Source organism: Myxocyprinus asiaticus, chromosome 8, assembly GCF_019703515.2.
Source record: "Myxocyprinus asiaticus isolate MX2 ecotype Aquarium Trade chromosome 8, UBuf_Myxa_2, whole genome shotgun sequence".
Taxonomy (NCBI): domain Eukaryota; kingdom Metazoa; phylum Chordata; class Actinopteri; order Cypriniformes; family Catostomidae; genus Myxocyprinus; species Myxocyprinus asiaticus.
This window is the reverse complement of record NC_059351.1, coordinates 3,810,766-3,829,806: the sequence shown is the minus strand read 5'-3', so window position 1 is coordinate 3,829,806 and position 19,041 is coordinate 3,810,766. Positions and strand designations below refer to the sequence as shown.

Below are 19,041 nucleotides of genomic sequence, written 5' to 3'. Positions count from 1 at the left end.
TTAAACTTTTTTTCTTCTAAACAATTGCCGACTAACAGTCGCGATCCATTTTAAATATTGTGATACTGTACATCGCAACCTATTGAATCATGATGCAGTTGCTCTTTCCCAGCCCAGGTACATAATGTAGATAGCTTTGGCAAATTTTATTTTGAAATATTAAAAACTACAGAAATTAAATCATCTTGATTCCCACAACATGTTGTCATTGAAAAGTGTAAGTGTGTGCATTACACGTACAGGAAAGGACAGGAAACAGGAAAAGTTACTTAAAAGGAACTCACCCACATACATTGCTCTTTCCTTCACTTGTACTGTTTTTACAGTCCTCTCTTTCAACTAATGCCTCAAAAAAGAAATACTGTCTTGTTGTGCATTTCTTACCATTTGTGTCACAGTGGGCGAATGGACGGATTCTCTGTTACCAGGTTTAGGAGTTCTGCTCAATTGCATGTGTGTGTGATTTTAAGCTGACCTGTGTCAAATTCTTATTTGATATATTTGCTTTATGATTCACATATATATTAACATATGGCAAATATTTCAAAACACATATCAAGCACTTGTGTAGAAAAACAGCCTAAAACTTGGCACCTCTCACATCTCAAACAATTCAGTTTCAATGCAAATTCTTTGTCATTGTCTCATTTCCTTCAATCTTTAGCTTTTGGCACTCTTCAAGGAATTAAAAGGTTGCATTCAATAGAGTTTTCCTTTATTACTGAACTTGCATCATCTCTCTCTAACTCTTTTATTGTTCCCTTCTTTTCAGAATAGTGACATTACCATAATTAGGAGTTGATAATCCTATGTGTAAGCAGCTTAATGTTGTGTGTAATTCTATTCTCACCTCAATAATTTCTCTCAATATCCTCCTTTTTCTTCTTTTACAGGTTTAACTTAGGGAGTGTGTTTGCTATAAGAAAATCAACTCTATGCAGCCTGATCGCATGACTGGCAACATTTTTGCTCAATTAAATTACGTGGTTCATTACACGTATCGCTGCAGTTTCAAGATGAAATGTCCACTTAGGGGTGTTAATGCGTTAAAGGGTACAGGTTAACGCTTTATGCAGATTTAAAGTTGCTCTCAGTAAGTTTTTAGCTGGCTTTTAATCGTCCCATCTGTCCCAGTACATGTAGTTTTGTACTCTATACTGACACCTGTCATCCTGGATGCTTGAAGTATGTTTACTAAGTGCTGCCGCTTTACACTGAAGATGTTTGTCTATCTTCTGTTTTGTTACTTTTAATCTGTGTTTTTTCTCCATGTCATACTATACATATCCCTGTTATTGACATTCTTGGGTGTAATCCAAATGAATTACTGTATTGTGCTCGTGATTGCCGTTTGATGTTGTGCGTTTATCTGTGATCCATGCAGTGAGAGCTGCAGGTAGTAGTGGATTGTTTCATTTCTTAAGCAGGGACATCTTGTTTGAATATTTTATCTTTCCACTCTCACTCATTCTGTTCGGACTGTCTGGTGGATCACACTTCTGTTTTTAAATACCATACCATCAATATGGATAATACAGTTGACTTGGGCTCCGTTGTTGTTTGTAGTATTGTGTTTGTTGATTTTTTGTTTGGTTTTCTTATTTTATTTACATGTAATTTTATGTTTAAGCATTGGCTGAAAGTGCTATTTAATCTCCTGAGATCCGAGCACAAATGCTGTGTGCATTTTCCATTTCCCTTTTTGATTTGTAACTAGTAGCCCCTAATAAACATGCAAATAGTTTTTCCTAAAAATTGTTGTCCTCATATGGGAACAACGGGACTAAGTTGTGAAATTTTAAATAAAAGCTATAAATACAGTGCATCCGGAAAGTATTCACAGCGCTTCACTTTTTCCACATATTGTTATATTACAGCCTTATTCCAAAATTGATTAAATTTATTATTTTCCTCAAAATTCTACAAACAATACCCCATAATGACAACATGAAAGAAGTTTGTTTGAAATCTTTGCAAATTTATTAAAAATAAAAAACGAAAAAAAAACAAAAAATCACATGCACATAAGTATTCACAGCCTTTGCCATGACACTCAAAATTGAGCTCAGGTGCATCCTGTTTCCACTGATCATCCTTGAGATGTTTCTACAACTTGATTGGAGTCCACCTGTGGTAAATTCAGTTGATTGGACATGATTTGGAAAGGCACACACCTGTCTATATAAGGTCCCACAGTTAACAGTGCATGTCAGAGCACAAACCAAGCCATGAAGTCCAAGGAATTGCCTGTAGACCTCCGATACAGGATTGTATCGAGGCACAGATATGGGGAAGGGTACAGAAAAATTTCTGCAGCATTGAAGGTCCCAATGAGCACAGTGGCCTCCATCATCCGTGAATGGAAGAAGTTTGGAAGCACCAGGACTCTTCCTAGAGCTGGCCGCCTGGCCAAACTGAGCGATTGGGGGAGAAGGGCCTTAGTCAGGGAGGTGACCAAGAACCCGATGGTCACTCTGACAGAGCTCCAGCATTTCTCTGTGGAGAGAGGAGAACCTTCCAGAAGAACAACCATCTCTGCAGCACTCCACCAATCAGGCCTGTATGGTAGAGTGGCCAGACGGAAGCCACTCCTCAGTAAAAGGCACATGACAGCCCACCTGGAGTTTGCCAAAAGGCACCTGAAGGACTCTCAGACCATGAGAAACAAAATTATCTGGTCTGATGAAACAAAGATTGAACTCTTTGGCCTGAATGGCAAGCGTCATGTCTAGAGGAAACCAGGCACCACTCATCACCTGGCCAATACTATCCCTACAGTGAAGCATGGTGGTGGCAGCATCATGCTGTGGGGATGTTTTTCAGCGGCAGGAACTGGGAGACTAGTCAGGATCGAGGGAAAGATGAATGCAGCAATGTACAGAGACATCCTTGATGAAAACCTGCTCCAGAGCGCTCTGGACCTCAGACTGGGGCGAAGTTTCATCTTCCAACAGGACAACGACCCTAAGCACACAGCCAAGATAACAAAGGAGTGGCTCCGGGACAACTCTGTGAATGTCCTTGAGTGGCCCAGCCAGAGCCCAGACTTGAACCCGATTGATCATCTCTGGAGAGATCTGAAAATGGCTGTGCACCGACGGTCCCCATCCAACCTGTTGGAGCTTGAGAGGTCCTGCAAAGAAGAATGGGAGAAACTGCCCAAAAATAGGTGTGCCAAGCTTGCAGCATCATACTCAAAAAGACTTGAGGCTGTAATTGGTGCCAAAGGAGCTTCAACAAAGTATTGAGCAAAGGCTGTGAATACTCATGTACATGTGATTTTAATTTTTTTTATTTTTAATAAATTTGCAAAGATTTCAAAACTTCTTTCACGTTGTCATTATGGGGTATTGTTTGTAGAATTTTGGGGAAAATAATGAATTTAATCAATTTTGGAATAAGGCTGTAACATAACAAAATGTGGAAAAAGTGAAGCGCTGTGAATACTTTCCGGATGCACTGTGTATATATATATATATTTTTTTAATCAAATAGTTTATGTTTCCAGGAATGTTGGTTATTCATGTTTTTGAGACGTTGCAGACATTAAAGCTGATTTTCTGTAAAGCTGTTTTGGAACAATGTGTATTGGGAAAAGCACAAGTGAAAAAACTATACAAATACAAATTATTTGACTTGATTTGTCTTATGTTACAATGTTTTTTCTACTTTGGCAAAAAAATCTCAATGTTCTCTCTTTGCACAGTCAAACAAACAAATGACAGTCAGTGCTGAAGCATTTTACCAATCAGAAATTAGCATAATATATTCTGATTCAAAGTAATGGCCAGCATCGTCCAATCACTGCCAACCGTGTTAAAATAAAGTTCATCATCATAAATTCTAAATCTATGTACTGATCATCATTGTCTGCCAAACATGTTGAGTGGACCAAACATCATCTGCAGCCTGAAACTGAACTTTTGACCAGATGTTATGAGTGAATTCACTTAGCTGCATAGGAAAGCTATAGCATGCTCCCTTGCTCACTTGCTCCTTATTAAGTTAGTGACTCCAGATTCTTGTCTGTCTGCACTGGTCTCAGAACAGTTTGAAATGCCTAATTCTGTATACAGCCTCTAAAAGCAACATTTTACAGCTTTTGGAAGCACCCATTGATTCTCAATGTGATAATACACAGTCAGTGTAGGATTTGAGAGGGGAAAACAGCCCTATTGTTCTTATCTGCGGTCATTATGTTTAACAGAGTTCCGTTTTGCGATAAATCCAATACATTTTTGAAATGGCGTATCGGATGAAAAGAGTGTCTTGAACTGAGATCAGTCAGTTGAAATTAAATTATGCATAGCGTATAGCAAAGACAAAACATAATGTACACGCATGAGGTCGTAGGGGTCACACAAGGATGAAGTAAACGTGTTATTATTACTGACATTATTAGTGTCAGTGTTAGTTACTTGTGTGGACAGTTCTTCCATCAATGTGCGCTGCCCTGAGGCTTTTGCTTTCACTATTGTGCACTGTCTACATGTTTATATATGCATCTCCTGCTGAACACGCTTAGATGCGCTATACAATATGGAACAGCCTTTCTGCCCCCCTCCCCCCCAAGCCTGGGACAAAAGGTCCAGTTGTCCCCCCTTATCATGTTTGCCTCTCTCTCAGTATAAAGCGGAAACGATTGAAAATGGTCAGTAATATTAGATAATTTATGTGGAACTGAACCTGTGTGGCCGATCATGTACAGAACACTCCCTTACACAAAACCTATTTTCTCAGTGATGACATAAACATCAAGATTCCTCACACGAGCCGGAGGAGTTCCACTGATATATACAGTATATACATAGATATATATAGGCTATATATATTATAGATCAGTGGAGGTTCCACCATGGGTTCAGCGATAGTGGCAGGGAACATGCAAGACCCAGTAGTTTTGCGTGGTATACCAGTGCTACAGAACTACTGGTGTACTTAAGCTTCAGAACACAGGTGGTGCCACATTAATTTCCAAACTGTAGTACTGTGATCACGGTGGCACCATAACAACCGCTGTATGTACAGTAGTTAACATTCCCAAAAAGCATGTGGTACTCGAGCTGATTTCCATGACGGTTGTGTGTTGTGTCCCGTGTGCCCAAATAACGCATCCTAACAACACGAATGGTATCGTAATACACAGTTAGTATCGTACCGTACATATTAAGGTAACTATCGTGGCATTGCAACACTAGAGCTATCACATGCTTGCTTTGCTGAACTCTGGTATTTTGCATTCAAAGTACAACACTCTGCCAGTTAAGCTACCACGCAACTAAATCACATTGGAATAGCTTGTAAATGTAGTTAGTTGTGTAATGCAAGCATTAAAATATACAGTATTGTCTGTAAAAAATGCATTATAGTAAAAGTGTTTCATTGTCATAAGATTGAAAGCATTGTGTGAGTAGAAGAGTGAAAAATAAGTGTTTATGAACTGTTAATCTGCCGTTATTCGTGATTAGTAAAAATGTAGTAACCAGGTTGAATATTTCAGAATGGCCTTTCACACTAGCTTGTGTCCCAGTGTCACTATAAGTCATTTGCAGAGGTGACAAATTTGATCAAACTTAGCAGTAAAAAAAAAAAAAAAAAAATTCCGTATGAGACTAATCTAAAATATCACGGCTGTTATAATCTCTTCCTTTTACTGTCTGACATCCAAGCACCACAATAGGCTACTGCATACTACAGTAGGAGTGATACGTTACTGTGTAAATGTACACTAAGATTTCAGTGCTTGTCCTTACTGCTTGAGGTTTCAATTCAGTCTAAGTGGTAGTGGCATCTAAATTGAAGTAGAATGTTATAAAGCTGAGTGCATCACAAATCAGTTCAGCCTGGCATTCAGATGTGACAGATGGCAACTCAAATCTACATGTATGTTGAAACAAAGCTTAAAAGAATAGTTCAACCAAAAAGTAAAGTTCTGCATTTAATTTGCCTCAAGTCATTCCAAATCTGTTTGCTGTTTTTTTTTTCTTTTCTTCTTCTGAGATACATGAATACAGAACTTTTTGTAGATCATGGGCTACCGAGCTACAAAAAGCACACACAAAAAACACACCACAAAAACATCATGAAAGTTGTCCAAATGACTTATATTTATGATGCTATCTTCCAAGTCTTCTGAAGATACATGATAGTTTTGCGTGAGGAACAGATTGAAATGTAATTAGTTTTAGTTTCTTCACCTGCACCAGAGCTTTTCGTGTTCAGGTTTGAAATGACAAGAAGGTGAGTAAATTTCTTATCTTTTAAACATATACACAGCAGAACTTGAGTCTTGTATTCTTTATGTTTGGTGCTGTAAAACATCACAAATGCATCATTACCTGTGTCAAGATTCATAAAGAATGTTTCTCATGCTAATGACTACTTTGTCATTATAAAAATCACAACACCATATCCACACAGATATGGGCCACAGTGAAATGGTGTCTCTGTTAAGCTCGATAAACTTCTGTTTCTGTTCTGTTTACTCTGATCTGTTTTACTGGCTCTCTAGTGGTGAAGTAAGATCAGAGCTCCTGTATCGGACATCAACAAAATGTACAATTCACTTGGGAATGTGATTAACCTTGAGTCATGATGTGATGACTGATATTGATACATCCTCTTATCCTTCCTTTACTGTTCCACCAAACCTCTGCCAGCACAATACATTTCTCATTTAAAGTTCAAAGCTGTATTTATCACATACACATTGGTATTGTTCAAACTTACAATAAAACAAAAGAAAAAAACACTGCATGGTCTTAAGTATGTGGACACCCAAACACCACACCCCTGTGTGTTTATACATTTAATTTCAAAATGATGGGAGTTAACAGGGAGTTCCTATAACAGCTTCCACTTTTCTGGGAAGGCTTTCTACAAGATATTGGAACATGGCTGCTGGGATTTTCCTCCAATTCATACACAAGAGCATCAGTGAGGTCAGGCGACCGATGTTGGTAAAGTTAGTGTTCCAATTCATCCAAAAGGTGTTCAGTGGGGTTCAGGTCTTGGCTTTGTGCAGGCCAGTTCTTCCAGACCAGAATCAGTAACTCATGTTTGTATAAGAACATTGTATGGCTGTATGCTTGATTTTATGCACCTGCTAGTAATATGTGTAGCTGATAGTGTTGTCACAATACCAAAATTGCAGTAGTCGGTACTGATATCATTGAAATTTCATGGTTCTCGCCACCAATTTCGATACCACAGCAAAAATATGCTGATATGGTAATGTGCAAATGAACACACTCCTTTAGCCTATTTAAAGTTAAATTTCAGTGCAAATAATAAATTAAAAGAAATGCATGTTTCCTTAAGTGTTTTATTTTTATTTTTCCAAATATTGTGTTCCTTTTTTTTCTTCATGTTTTAAATTTAAGTTCAACATCAAAATGGTGTCTAATCAAATTAATTTTCTAAAGTGAAAATAGAACAATTAGTTTTTCAAAAACTTTTAAAGTAAACATTTTTACTTTTCAACATAGCATTTACTTTTAATCAGTACAACAGCACACTTGCTTGTGATATAGTGCTTAATTTATTATTATTATTATTATTATTTATTAGTTATTATTATTAATATTCCTACAGTGAATATTATATTGAACTATATAGGTGTAATATATTTCTGTTGCCATTTCTTCCATTTCAAGCGACTGGCTTTTATTTTGAATCGTGCTTTTATTTTGACATATGTTGTTGCCGAAAGCTTCACTTCTCCAGATAAACAGTTCTCTATGTGTTCCAGTCTGATCATTAAAGCACTAATGCTGTGATTTAATTACCAGTATATAAATATTTAGTCTACATGTAATATGTGCTTTACAGTGGTTTAGTGCTCTGCTTTGTCTTCTCATCCAATGTTTCTCAATGTCTGTGGAGTTTCCAGTGTATGAGGGGTCGGCTTCACACATACATTTACAACATGCAGCTCGAATGCAGACAAAGATTACAGCGTTTCACGGTTTAATAATCAAAGTAGGACATATCACGATTTTAACTGTATTAATTGTGCATTTCAGTGTAAAGGGAGTAACAGAGCACATGCTCAGATTTTTGTGAGAGTATTTGAAAGCAGTCGTGTGTCAGACAGACAGCGTATGGGTAACGGATTGAGTCGGTGATCGGTACCGGTACTGCAGAAACACTGGTATCGTTGCATTTTTTCAATTTAGTATAAACTTCTTACCAATTCTACCGAAGTACTGGTACTTTTGATAACACTATTAGCTGATATAGACAAACACGTTAATTTGAAGGGAGTGTCGGCTTGTAACAAATAGCATTACCTTTTATAGCATTACCCTAATAGCAAAACATCTTTGGTGCAAAATAGAAGTATTAATATCATACAAGAACCTCAACGAACCAGCTTTTTTGAGAGTGTGGACCTGTGACCTTTGCATTTCTCCAAATGTAGATAAAGCAAAGAAACGTAAACAAAAATGCAGTTAATTGACCGCATGGACTGACCAAAATACAGTGGAGAAATGTCCAGAAAAAGCTGTGCATTTTGCATTTAATGTAGATGCAGCCAACCATGCATCCTCAACTGAATGGTGTAAACATTGTGCCACCGACATGGCACTTTTATGAAGTTTACCATGAAGTTAGTAAGTTGTCATGTAATCATTTAGTAGATGGTTTTATCTTAAGCGACTTATCACAGTGCCTTGCTCAAGGCCACAATAGTGGATTGTAGATCATATTTATAGATCACCAATCGCAGGGATTACACCAACAACTTTGGGTTACCAACTCAGATCTTTAACCACTACAACACAACCCCCACACAAAAGTCGGAGAAAGTAAACTGTTGTCCTTTATGAAACTATTTGTAAAATAGCCAATATACACCTGTGTCATTAGTTCAGTTTGACAACTTAGTTGGTACATTTCTTGGCAACCATAGAAGAACTGCTCATTTTTATTATTATTAATAATAGATTCAATCTTTTATTGATTAGTGTCTTTTTTCATATTACCGTTGATACATGTTTAAGAACAACACACATGGACATGGACAGCAAACAGAGTAATTTAAATGTGAGTATGGGTGTAGCACCTGTTATAGAGTAGAATGTCAGGTGTCCAGATCTGATTGGATGGGAAACGCAGGGTCTGAACACCAGGATAGTTATCGGGGTTCCAGCTCAGATAGATATCCGTCCATGACTAAACACACAAAACACACATATCTATCAGCACCATTATGACATGAAAATGCATGATTTCATACAGCCAGTAAACCATAGTCACAGCTGGGGTCTGCCCAAGATACACATATGTATGTTTATCACTGGGAAATAAGAAGACGACATACATCCACATACAACAAACATTACACAAAAAGGCACATACTGTACATAATTACACACACACACACACACACACACTCGTGGATAATGAAACTAAAAGTGCTTGAACAGTCTCCAAAAACACATGAATGACAATAATTAGGGAGATCAGGCCTGTATAGTGTTTTGACGTCTTTGTGCTTGAACTTCACCTGATCTCTTTTTATTTTTGCTACAGTTAGTTCTCTGGGTCGCAGGTTTCCACCAATATAATGTGACTTTTCATCTTTTTTTGATAACTTGTGTGTTTGTATGTTCGCTGATGCGTAGTTATTTCAGCTGATAAATGAGTGAGAAAATCATGTTTGTGTCATCCTCACAGATCGCATTAGATGAGGTAAGAGGAGGTTCTGTCCCACATTTCTCTCTGTCTTTCTCTCTGATTGTGGTTCAGATATCACTGTGTGCTTTAGTAAACGTATTCCCTGAGGCGCTGCCTTGCTTTCTGCAGAACTGATAGCTTGCCTGGCACTGGCAATCGGGGAATGTGTGCCACACATAATTCATCTATCCACTGAAATGCACTTGGAACACACACATTTTCCATGTCAAATAAAAGCACAGGAGAAAAACAACATAATGAGTGTTTTCACAAAAACAAGAGCTTAGTCTAGAAATCTAGATCTCAACACACCTCTCTCTCTCTCTCTCTCTCTCTCTCTCTCTCTCTCTCTCTCTCTCTCTCTCAGCCTTTATCTCAATCACAAACCCAGATGTTTCATGCTACAATGAACAAGTGCCAAACATCTGTGGACCATACATTATAAAATCAAATAATCGTTTTTGTTAAGTCAATCTGTGGGTGATTGCCTGTGCATGATCTGTCTCTGGACAGGCTTGGCACTTGGGATGCCAACTGGTCTGAATGTTGAGTTCAAAACCAGAGCAGGCCCATTGTGGAATATTTCTTATCCAGCTCAATTTCATGGTTAAGTGCTCAGTTGGCTAAACTCACGCATTATTGCTGATGAGGTCAATAAAGGTGAATTCTAGCCGAGAAATGTTTTAAACAGACAGAAACATATTTTAAATGCACCAACTGGTGCCAATTGTGAGCTTACACACACATTTATGAAATTTCACACTTGCTTGCTTTTGAGCTGTTTATGTGTTTGGCTAATATATTTAATGTGCTTACACTGTGCACCTTTAGTGGGTCTGGGCATTTTAGTAATTAGTTTGACTTATACTATTTCTCAGCGTGGACGCTTTCAAATAAGTAAAGTAATATACAGGATTATTTCGGATGTAGAAATGGACTGCATTCATATTCTAATCACCGAGGAATACAGACACCATCGCTCATTGTAAAGTACTCTTGCGAGGTGAAAACTGCTCAGCAACCTCACATGATTAGCAATATTCATATGCTATTTTATTAACCCATTCTCACATCTGAGGCATCAAAACTGAAGCATTAATAAATAATGAGGTAAGTGTTGTGGGCTTTTTTGTAAAAAAAATTTTTTTTATAGCCATTGATTAATAGTTGTGTGATGATGTTAAGAGCTCATCTTTTATTTAATTATATTTGTTGATCACTATTACTGAGGTTTGTGTGTCAAATGTTGACATCAATGTGCCTCCTACTCAAACCATTATATTGTACATGTAGTCTGTGCCTCTCAACAAGAGCACAACCTGCAGTGCAAAACATGCATGGTTAACTTGACTATTAAAGTTATGTTTACTAAACATTAACTTTACAGCAACAGATTGTAAAGTTCAGTAAATTAAAGTGAAGTTGTTAAACTATATCCAATTTAAGTTTAGCTAACTAGTGCCGTGATTTTGATTCATCCCAGTGACTCTAGTCTTTTGAATACGTTTACCAAAAAGATTACTTCAAATTTGTTTACTGACAATTTCTGCAAATGACACCTTTGCACCAGAAGATGGTGCCAAATGACTGTCTTTTATGTTTTGGATGAGTAATTAAATTGAAACAAAAGTCATTCACCACTGGAACAAGTCCAATTATCCTTTATTAAACATTGTGGGCTTTCAATTCTTTAAAGAGACTTCAGGACTGCAAAGTGTTTAAGCATTATAAGCATTTCCCCACAAACAAAACATATATATATATATATATATATATATATATATATATATATATATATATATATATATATATATACATATATAAAACAATTAAAAAAAGAATTATGAGCTTCAATAACGTCCTTATGTCATTATAATATGTGGTCATCACTCACTTTTATTCATAGTTTATCCAGCCCTTTTTCTTGTTGAAAGACATTGACCAACCGAACGAACAATGTGCCTCCTCCTCTCGTTCAGCCAGTCAGCAGATCCTTGTTCACAAACCCGATTCATTCAGTTCATTCACAAGCATTCAAATAACCGAATTCTAGTTCAATGAAGGGGTGTATTCATTCAGTGGGTCAAACCAATGATATGCTGTTTCACAGCCAGCGCTCTAATGCTATTGGCTCACACTATAGTCAGTCTTTAAAAGCAGGACAACACAACACAAATGGAAATTTAAGTGTTAAATTTGATCCAAAAAAGCAAATGAGATAAAAAAAAAAATTGTCAAAAATGTTATTTTTATTCTTAGTTTTATTTTCTTGTCATCTTTTATTTTCTTTATAATTTCCATGTAAAGCACGTTGAATTACCACCATGTATGAAATGTGCTATATAAATAAACTTGCCTTGTCTACAAATGTACAAAAACACTTACCATAGCTGTTTTTTTGCCACAAATGATAAAACACTTGTTTAAGTCAAAAACAACTAATTTCTCCACACTTTTCTTGTATTTATCATAAAAGGAGAGATTTATAATAATGTAACTAATTAGTAAATTTACTAAAACTCATTTAGCCCATATTTTAGGCCACATTCATAAATGCAGGAAATGCTAAATGTGCTGTGCTAAGTATAAAGACATATTAGCCTGCACTTAATATAGCTAGTCTAACTCACCCTCACATGTGAAGTTTACAATGCCTCCACTGCTGATCTTTTTCATTTTTCATACCTCTGCTGACAGTAAAGCAGTGCATATTGCTGGCTTTATCTTGAAATATGAAGACAGATGTTTGTCATGTTACAGTGTAAAATATTCAGGGATAGAGGAATTCTGCATCGTATGGGGACAGTCACAATGGGGTTTCAGTTAAAACACCATACAACGTGCATCCAGTTTATTCAATGACATATGCCAGTATATAAAGAATAAACCCTTGCATAGACATCACAGGTGCGAAAGTTGTTATTGTTCTTGATGTAATTAACGTGTTAACTGTGTGGTAATATCTTGATGGTACTGTTGGTCTTCTAAAATACAGGGAATACAAATAAAGATATATGCTTGAATGAATTAACAATTACTCATAAACCTACAATTAGCCATCACAATACAAGTGCTACATACTGTAGAACTAAAACCTAATCACAATATCTTGATGACAAGACATATTATAAGCAATCAAAAGACCTTATTACATTTCAGTCACGCAACGAAACACCGACAATAAAGGTCCCAATCTGCATGAACAAATAGCTGCTGCCATGCTCAACTACACTCTTAATTTTAAAGGGCAACTCATTAGTGGCAATGAATAGCAGCTATTGGTAGTAGGAGGGGCTATGATTAGAGTCATTAGGATTTTCTTCATACAGCATTACTTCACCTTAGTTTTTTAAATTTGCATTTCACTTGAGTCATATCTAACTACCGACTGCACCTACAGTATATATAAGATTTAAGTTGTGCCAGTGTAACCGGTCCTGCTTGACCCACTCCGAATGGGACTCAAACTGGCATCTCCGGCATGGGAGATGGGCACGCTAACGAGGAGGCTAAAAGTTACAGCCCCTAGTGTCAGTCACTAGTGTAAGTCTTGAGGTTAGGGGAGTGAGGTTAACACATACCGCACAGCTATCACGTACCAGCTGGCTCCCGTTACACTCACCCTCTAAACCTCATTCCCATCCGGGTCACAGCACCACTGTAATCGGTCCTGCTCGACCCACTCCGAGTGGGATTCAAACCAGTGTCAGCCGGCATGGGAGGAGGGTAAAGGATACAGCCTCTAGCGTCAGTCGCTAGTGCGCCTCTTGAGGCCAGGGAAGTAAGGTTTACATGCACGACACAGCTATCATGTACCAGCTGGCTCTCGTTACACCAGCTGCTAAAGTAATTCAAACACCTAGGTACTTTCAAACTTTAAAAGTACTACTTTATCGATACGGAAGCACCCTCATCGATACGCACATCTGCAAGCAGAACGATAATTTATCAGCGTTTTGATATTTTGAACACAGCCCTACTGCGAGCACTGCCCAACCTATCATGTAGCAATGACAAAATTGTACCTTAATAGCCTTTATAATTTCACAAAGATAAAATTCGATGCCCATCCCATCAGTCTATTGACGGCAAAGATTTCTCCTTGAAAGCAACGCGTTTGCCGGTGTAGTGCCGAATTTTGACTCCCTTTTATCCTTGGGGTAGGTATAAGGTTGGGCTTTAGGGGTAGGGACCAATAAGGTTAGGGTTAGGGGTGGGCGTATGGGTGGGCTTTAGGAAAAAGGGCCAATCAGGTCACGGGGAGTCAGACACGGGTGGGCAGTCAGATTTTGGCACAACACCGGTGTGAGGTAAATTGCTTGAAATGGTTAATTAATTTATAAATATAGGAATAGTAGAAATAAAGGTGGAGTTGATGTGTTGGAGTGATGCTGGAAGAATTGTCATAGGAGTAACGTAAGGAGGTGTTTATATATTTAATAATATAGTTTATTTCTATATATTATCCTCCTGCATTTCATTTAGAATTCTATATCATTGTTCACTATGAAATGTGTATATGCTATAAAACAGCATGTTTGAGTGCACCAGGTGATGGAAGCCTTGAACAGGCCATTCCAAATGAAAACAGCCCAAGTGATCAAGTCAGAAAGCACATTATAAGTCAAGCTCCTAGACAAAGACCTGCTCCTCACTGCAGGCTGTTATTGTAGTTGCAGATTTGATGGATTTGGCAAAGGGGCCATAACAAAAAACTCAGCCATTGCAATCCTGCTATCTTGTTTCTCTGAGGTTTGAAACCTTTGATGCCATCACCCGTGAGCCATGCGACAGGATCAACTTATTTAAATTTCAAATAATACTGCTGTTTTCTTGGCTTTTCAGGGAGGTGTCTAAACAATGAGCATTTGAGGAAGATGTGTCAGTGAGCAGCATAACTGAGCAGAACAGGAACTCAGGGACTGCCATGTTTACCAAAATGATGGTGTGGGTCACACACATACACAATACATGTGTGCAGTTAACATGACATCACTGCCCCTTCCTGAAAAAAATATTTAAACCTCACATTAATGTTCCCTTTTATAATGATTTATAAAGGGCTTCATTAATGACTTATAATACATTTACAAATGCATTATAAATCAATGATATTTAGTTATAACAACATTAAAAGGCCGGCTTTCATGCAATACTTACCAAATAGTGAGCATTTTTATCTTATTTTTATAAATGCTTAATGAATAGACGTATTCATTATTTAGTCAAAAACATAAAACAGAAATTCATTATTTAATGCATAATGTTGCAAAAATAGCCTATTATTGTGAGATTAAAAAGACTGAGTATGTCATGTTGATACAGTCCGCTTTGTGTTCATATCAGTTACTGGAATGTCTTGACTCACTTGTGTTGTCACTTTCCTTGTCACATTGACGTCACAAGAATTGGTAGCACTTTATTTTACAGTACTGTACATGTACATACCAGTGGTACAAACATGGTGATTATGTTGTACCTCCAGACAAGTGTGGGGTAATGACAGGCACTTGCTTATGGTATACGTACATGGTAACTTATACAAAATATTATTGTACTTACCAATGGTAAATATGAGGTACCTACAGACAAATGTGGTGAATATGTACTATATATATTACAAAGGCTAGAGAACTGGTATTTTATATGTAATGGTTATGTACAATGGTGCAAAACTGTTAAATTACACAGTAATTTGATTAAAAACTGTGGAGTCTGTGAATCAGAATCAAGGCAAATGATTATTAAAGTCACTTGAAAAGAGAACAACTTCATTTACATTTATTCACTTGGCAGATGCTTTTTATCCAAAGCTTATTCAAAGATTATTCATTCATTTAATAGCACTTACACATCTAATAACATTAGCATAAGTGAACAGAGCTGTCTATAATGTCTCATAACACACTCATTTTGATGCTGCGAACGGTTTATTTACTATCGCTTTTACTATGACTTGAATAAATACATAAATTAATTGACATTCTGTTACTAGCTTTAGTTTATCTTGCAACAAATGTAGGTGTCGTTGCAGATGTTTTATGTTAATTTGAGAATGAGGGCTGACACAGTTTAATCCAGAACATGCTCTTCTCCAGATCTATTTAAAGATTATTTAAAAAAAAGAAAAGAAAGAAAAACACTGCGTGTATCCTCTCTGGGTAACTCGTGTCACTATTACAAATTACCTGGCAACAACGTGTTTTACATTTTTTAATTTATTTGGATAAAATCCTGCTTAAAAGTATACAGACACACATTAGGCTTGGGAAAATAGCAAAAGTGTGTGAGAGTAATGGCAGCAGGGCAACAATTGCTAAGACAGGATCGGTCAGAAGCACTTTTAAGGCAGGGCTTAGCGAAGGGTCAATTTAAAATACTTCATACCATATAATAAATCCTAATAACCATTAAACCAAACTGAACTTTACGTCCTCTAATGATGGCAACGTATTAATAAATGCTTCATAGATCTCAACGTTCAGATATATTTTTATAGTTTACTGATGTTGAATAAGTGTGTTATAAAGTATTTATAACATGAGTTCAAACAGCTCACTGGCTGGTATTGCATGAAAATCACCCTTTTTATGCATGCTGTTGTAACTGTATATAAATGATTTATAATGCATTTACAAATTAATTATTAGTCATTAAAGAACTCCTTTTTAAACCCTTAAAAAAGGAACATCAATGTAAAATGTTACTAAAATATTAAAAAATTTAATTGATCTGGAATTTCATGACAAAGCTTTCTCTACAGTACGTTTCATATTCATCATGCAATTCTGAGTAGAATACGGAAATATAGCTTTCCCTAATATGTAACCAGCATGGATTAACAGATAATAATCTCATTAAATTATTAACGTTTTTAAAATCAAATCAAAAATGCATCTGGTATTATATCATAAGTGTCTGTTGTCTTGTCAAGTGTCTTTTGAAAACTTTTGTTCTATGATTCATAGAAAAAACATGGTAGTCCATTTACATTTTTCCCCAAATTTTCTTAGAGTAAAATGTCCACAAAGCCTATTTTTTCGGGAACAAATATCTGTAAGAAGTCACATTTTAGCCAATCAAACTATTTAAACAAAATCACATGTGATTACTCTGCACAGTTTAAACTTCATTTAAGGTATCATGTTTTTCTGTCCCGCTGTACACCGCTGTACTAATGGTTCTGTCCATTAGTATTTTGAATGTGGGTGGACAATACAGATTTCATGAAGCACTTGAAATGAAATGCTAAGCTTTAAAGCTGTAAAATATTTAAAGGTGCTCTAAGTGATTTTAGCATTCTGAAGCTTTCACATGACTGAGCCATTTTATTAGCCATGCCCCTTCCTGTGGCTGTCAAATTCAACAGTGGCACAATAGCGCCCTCAACTGACAAACATTATGAATTATAGCCTCAATGATCCGCTTCAAATACAACACTATGAGAACGAGCTAAATGATTGACAGGTGAAAAGCGTCAGTGTCCGCGGCCCATTTGCCGTTTACAAAGTCTACAGCTGTCACAGAGACCGGTGAGATATCTCAGGACACTTATTTCATTAATATCTATAAGGGAGTAGGAACATTTTTTGCATACTTTTCCATGAACAAATCGATTACAGCACCTTTAAACATACAGTAATGTCCAGTGGTGTGAGATGCTAGACTCCATCTAAAACTACATGACAAACATGATAAACTTATAAAAACATATACAGCATATAAGTGTAACAGTTTCCTAAATTAAATTTTAACATACAGTCTTGATAATAAGAGTATTTAAATAAATGAACAAGCATGCATGCAGGCCAACATGAGTACAAAAAAGAAATCTATGTAAAATCTCACCAGCTGTAGCCAGGCGTTGGTTATTAATACCTGATTTTTTTCATCCTGGGGCAGAGAAAGAAGACAGAAAAACAGAGTCAGTATCAAATGAGGACATAAATGAAGGATTACTTTAAATTGAACAAATCTCCTTTCTGCTTCTATATAATCCCAACTCTTTCTATGAATAAAGAATTGTATTCTTTTTTTGCCCTCTGTGTACCATTCACTAACTATCTCTCTCGTTCTCACATCCACAGATGCACACTTTGCCTTTTGGAACATTTGAGATAAGGCCAAAAAGACCTGCTTTGAATTTGTAAACATGTCAGGTCTGATTTCTTCACATTTCTTTCAGTTTGGGTCAGGCACTCTCTATTTGCCATGTTTTTTACCCTTAGATAATGTTGTTTTTTTAAATCACCACACAAACAGGGATAGTGGAATTAGTGTCTGTTACTTTCACACAATGCCGTCACAAACTTATTACAGTCTTGCTCAAGCCACAATAGCGGTTTGGTTTAGGTGTAGGGTTTAGGGTATGGACACTGGTTGTCTTAATTTAAAGCTCCAAAAACAGATGAGGTTTTTAAAGTTAAAGCTTCATTATTTTTCATTTGCTTTTTAATGACACATTTGGTTAGGTTTAGGTTAGGGAGGTAGGAAGGTTTTGTTCATTTTAGAACTCGATAGAGCATTAACTTTAGAAACCTCATCTGTTTGAGGGAACATTTAAAGGGGTCATGAGATGAGGAATACATTTTTCCTTCATCTTTTGACATATAGGAGTACATTGTACAATAAAAACATCATGTAATTTTCAGAACTCAAAACTTCCTCCCCAATGCAAAAAAAAAAAAGAAGCATTTATTGAACCCAAGCTGCAAAAACGACTTATTCTCTACTTCCGTGATTTGTGACATTACACAAGGGCTCATTAATTCATGACCGCCTTAACAGCAAGACAACAACAACTACTTTTACATCATCACACCCCTGGCCCACCCACTGATGCTCAGTCAGAAAGCTGAAGAGGACAGAGCAGGACAGGTAGGCCTACTCTTCCTGCACACCAAAGGGAAACATTCTGCTTCATTCTGCTGCACTGCGTCTTGCTGTTTTGACACAATCTTGCAACCATTTGCACTATTTGTAATTGTTGCTCTATGTAAACTTGCACAAGATAAATGACAACGTGTGCTGTATTTTAAGAGTGGAACAAATTCAACTTCTAAAAACTTTCTGTTCCGTTACACTCTTGTCAACAGATATTTAAGATGTAAGATGTCACCGCTGTGAAGACCAGAGTCTCTGCTTTGGCTTCTGTAGAAGCATCACAACATTAGGAATGAGTGGCTGAAGTTTAACAGTTCCTGATCGCATCAGTGCAGGATTATGTGTGTGCAGCGTGTTTCACCGTGGATTGTGTTATGTGTGCATGTCACATTTTACTGCAGGTTATACTTTTTCGGCTCAATTCAGCGTGTATTATGTGAGTTCAGAGACAGGATTGTGTCAAGGCACAGATCTGGG

The 19,041-nt window shown here is 36.9% G+C and overlaps 1 protein-coding gene across 1 annotated transcript in view; it reads right to left on the bottom strand.

The window, feature by feature from the left end:
• The window catches only part of LOC127444546 (neuronal acetylcholine receptor subunit alpha-7-like), a 70,844-nt gene that overhangs the window by 21,334 nt on the left and 30,469 nt on the right, over window positions 1-19,041 (bottom strand). Inside the window, exons 3-4 of the mRNA XM_051703966.1 lie at window positions 17,530-17,574; window positions 9,068-9,177 (exon numbers count right to left, since the gene is read on the bottom strand). Of these exons, the coding sequence (XP_051559926.1) occupies window positions 9,068-9,177; window positions 17,530-17,574 (155 nt within the window). The remainder of the gene's footprint in view (window positions 1-9,067; window positions 9,178-17,529; window positions 17,575-19,041) is intronic.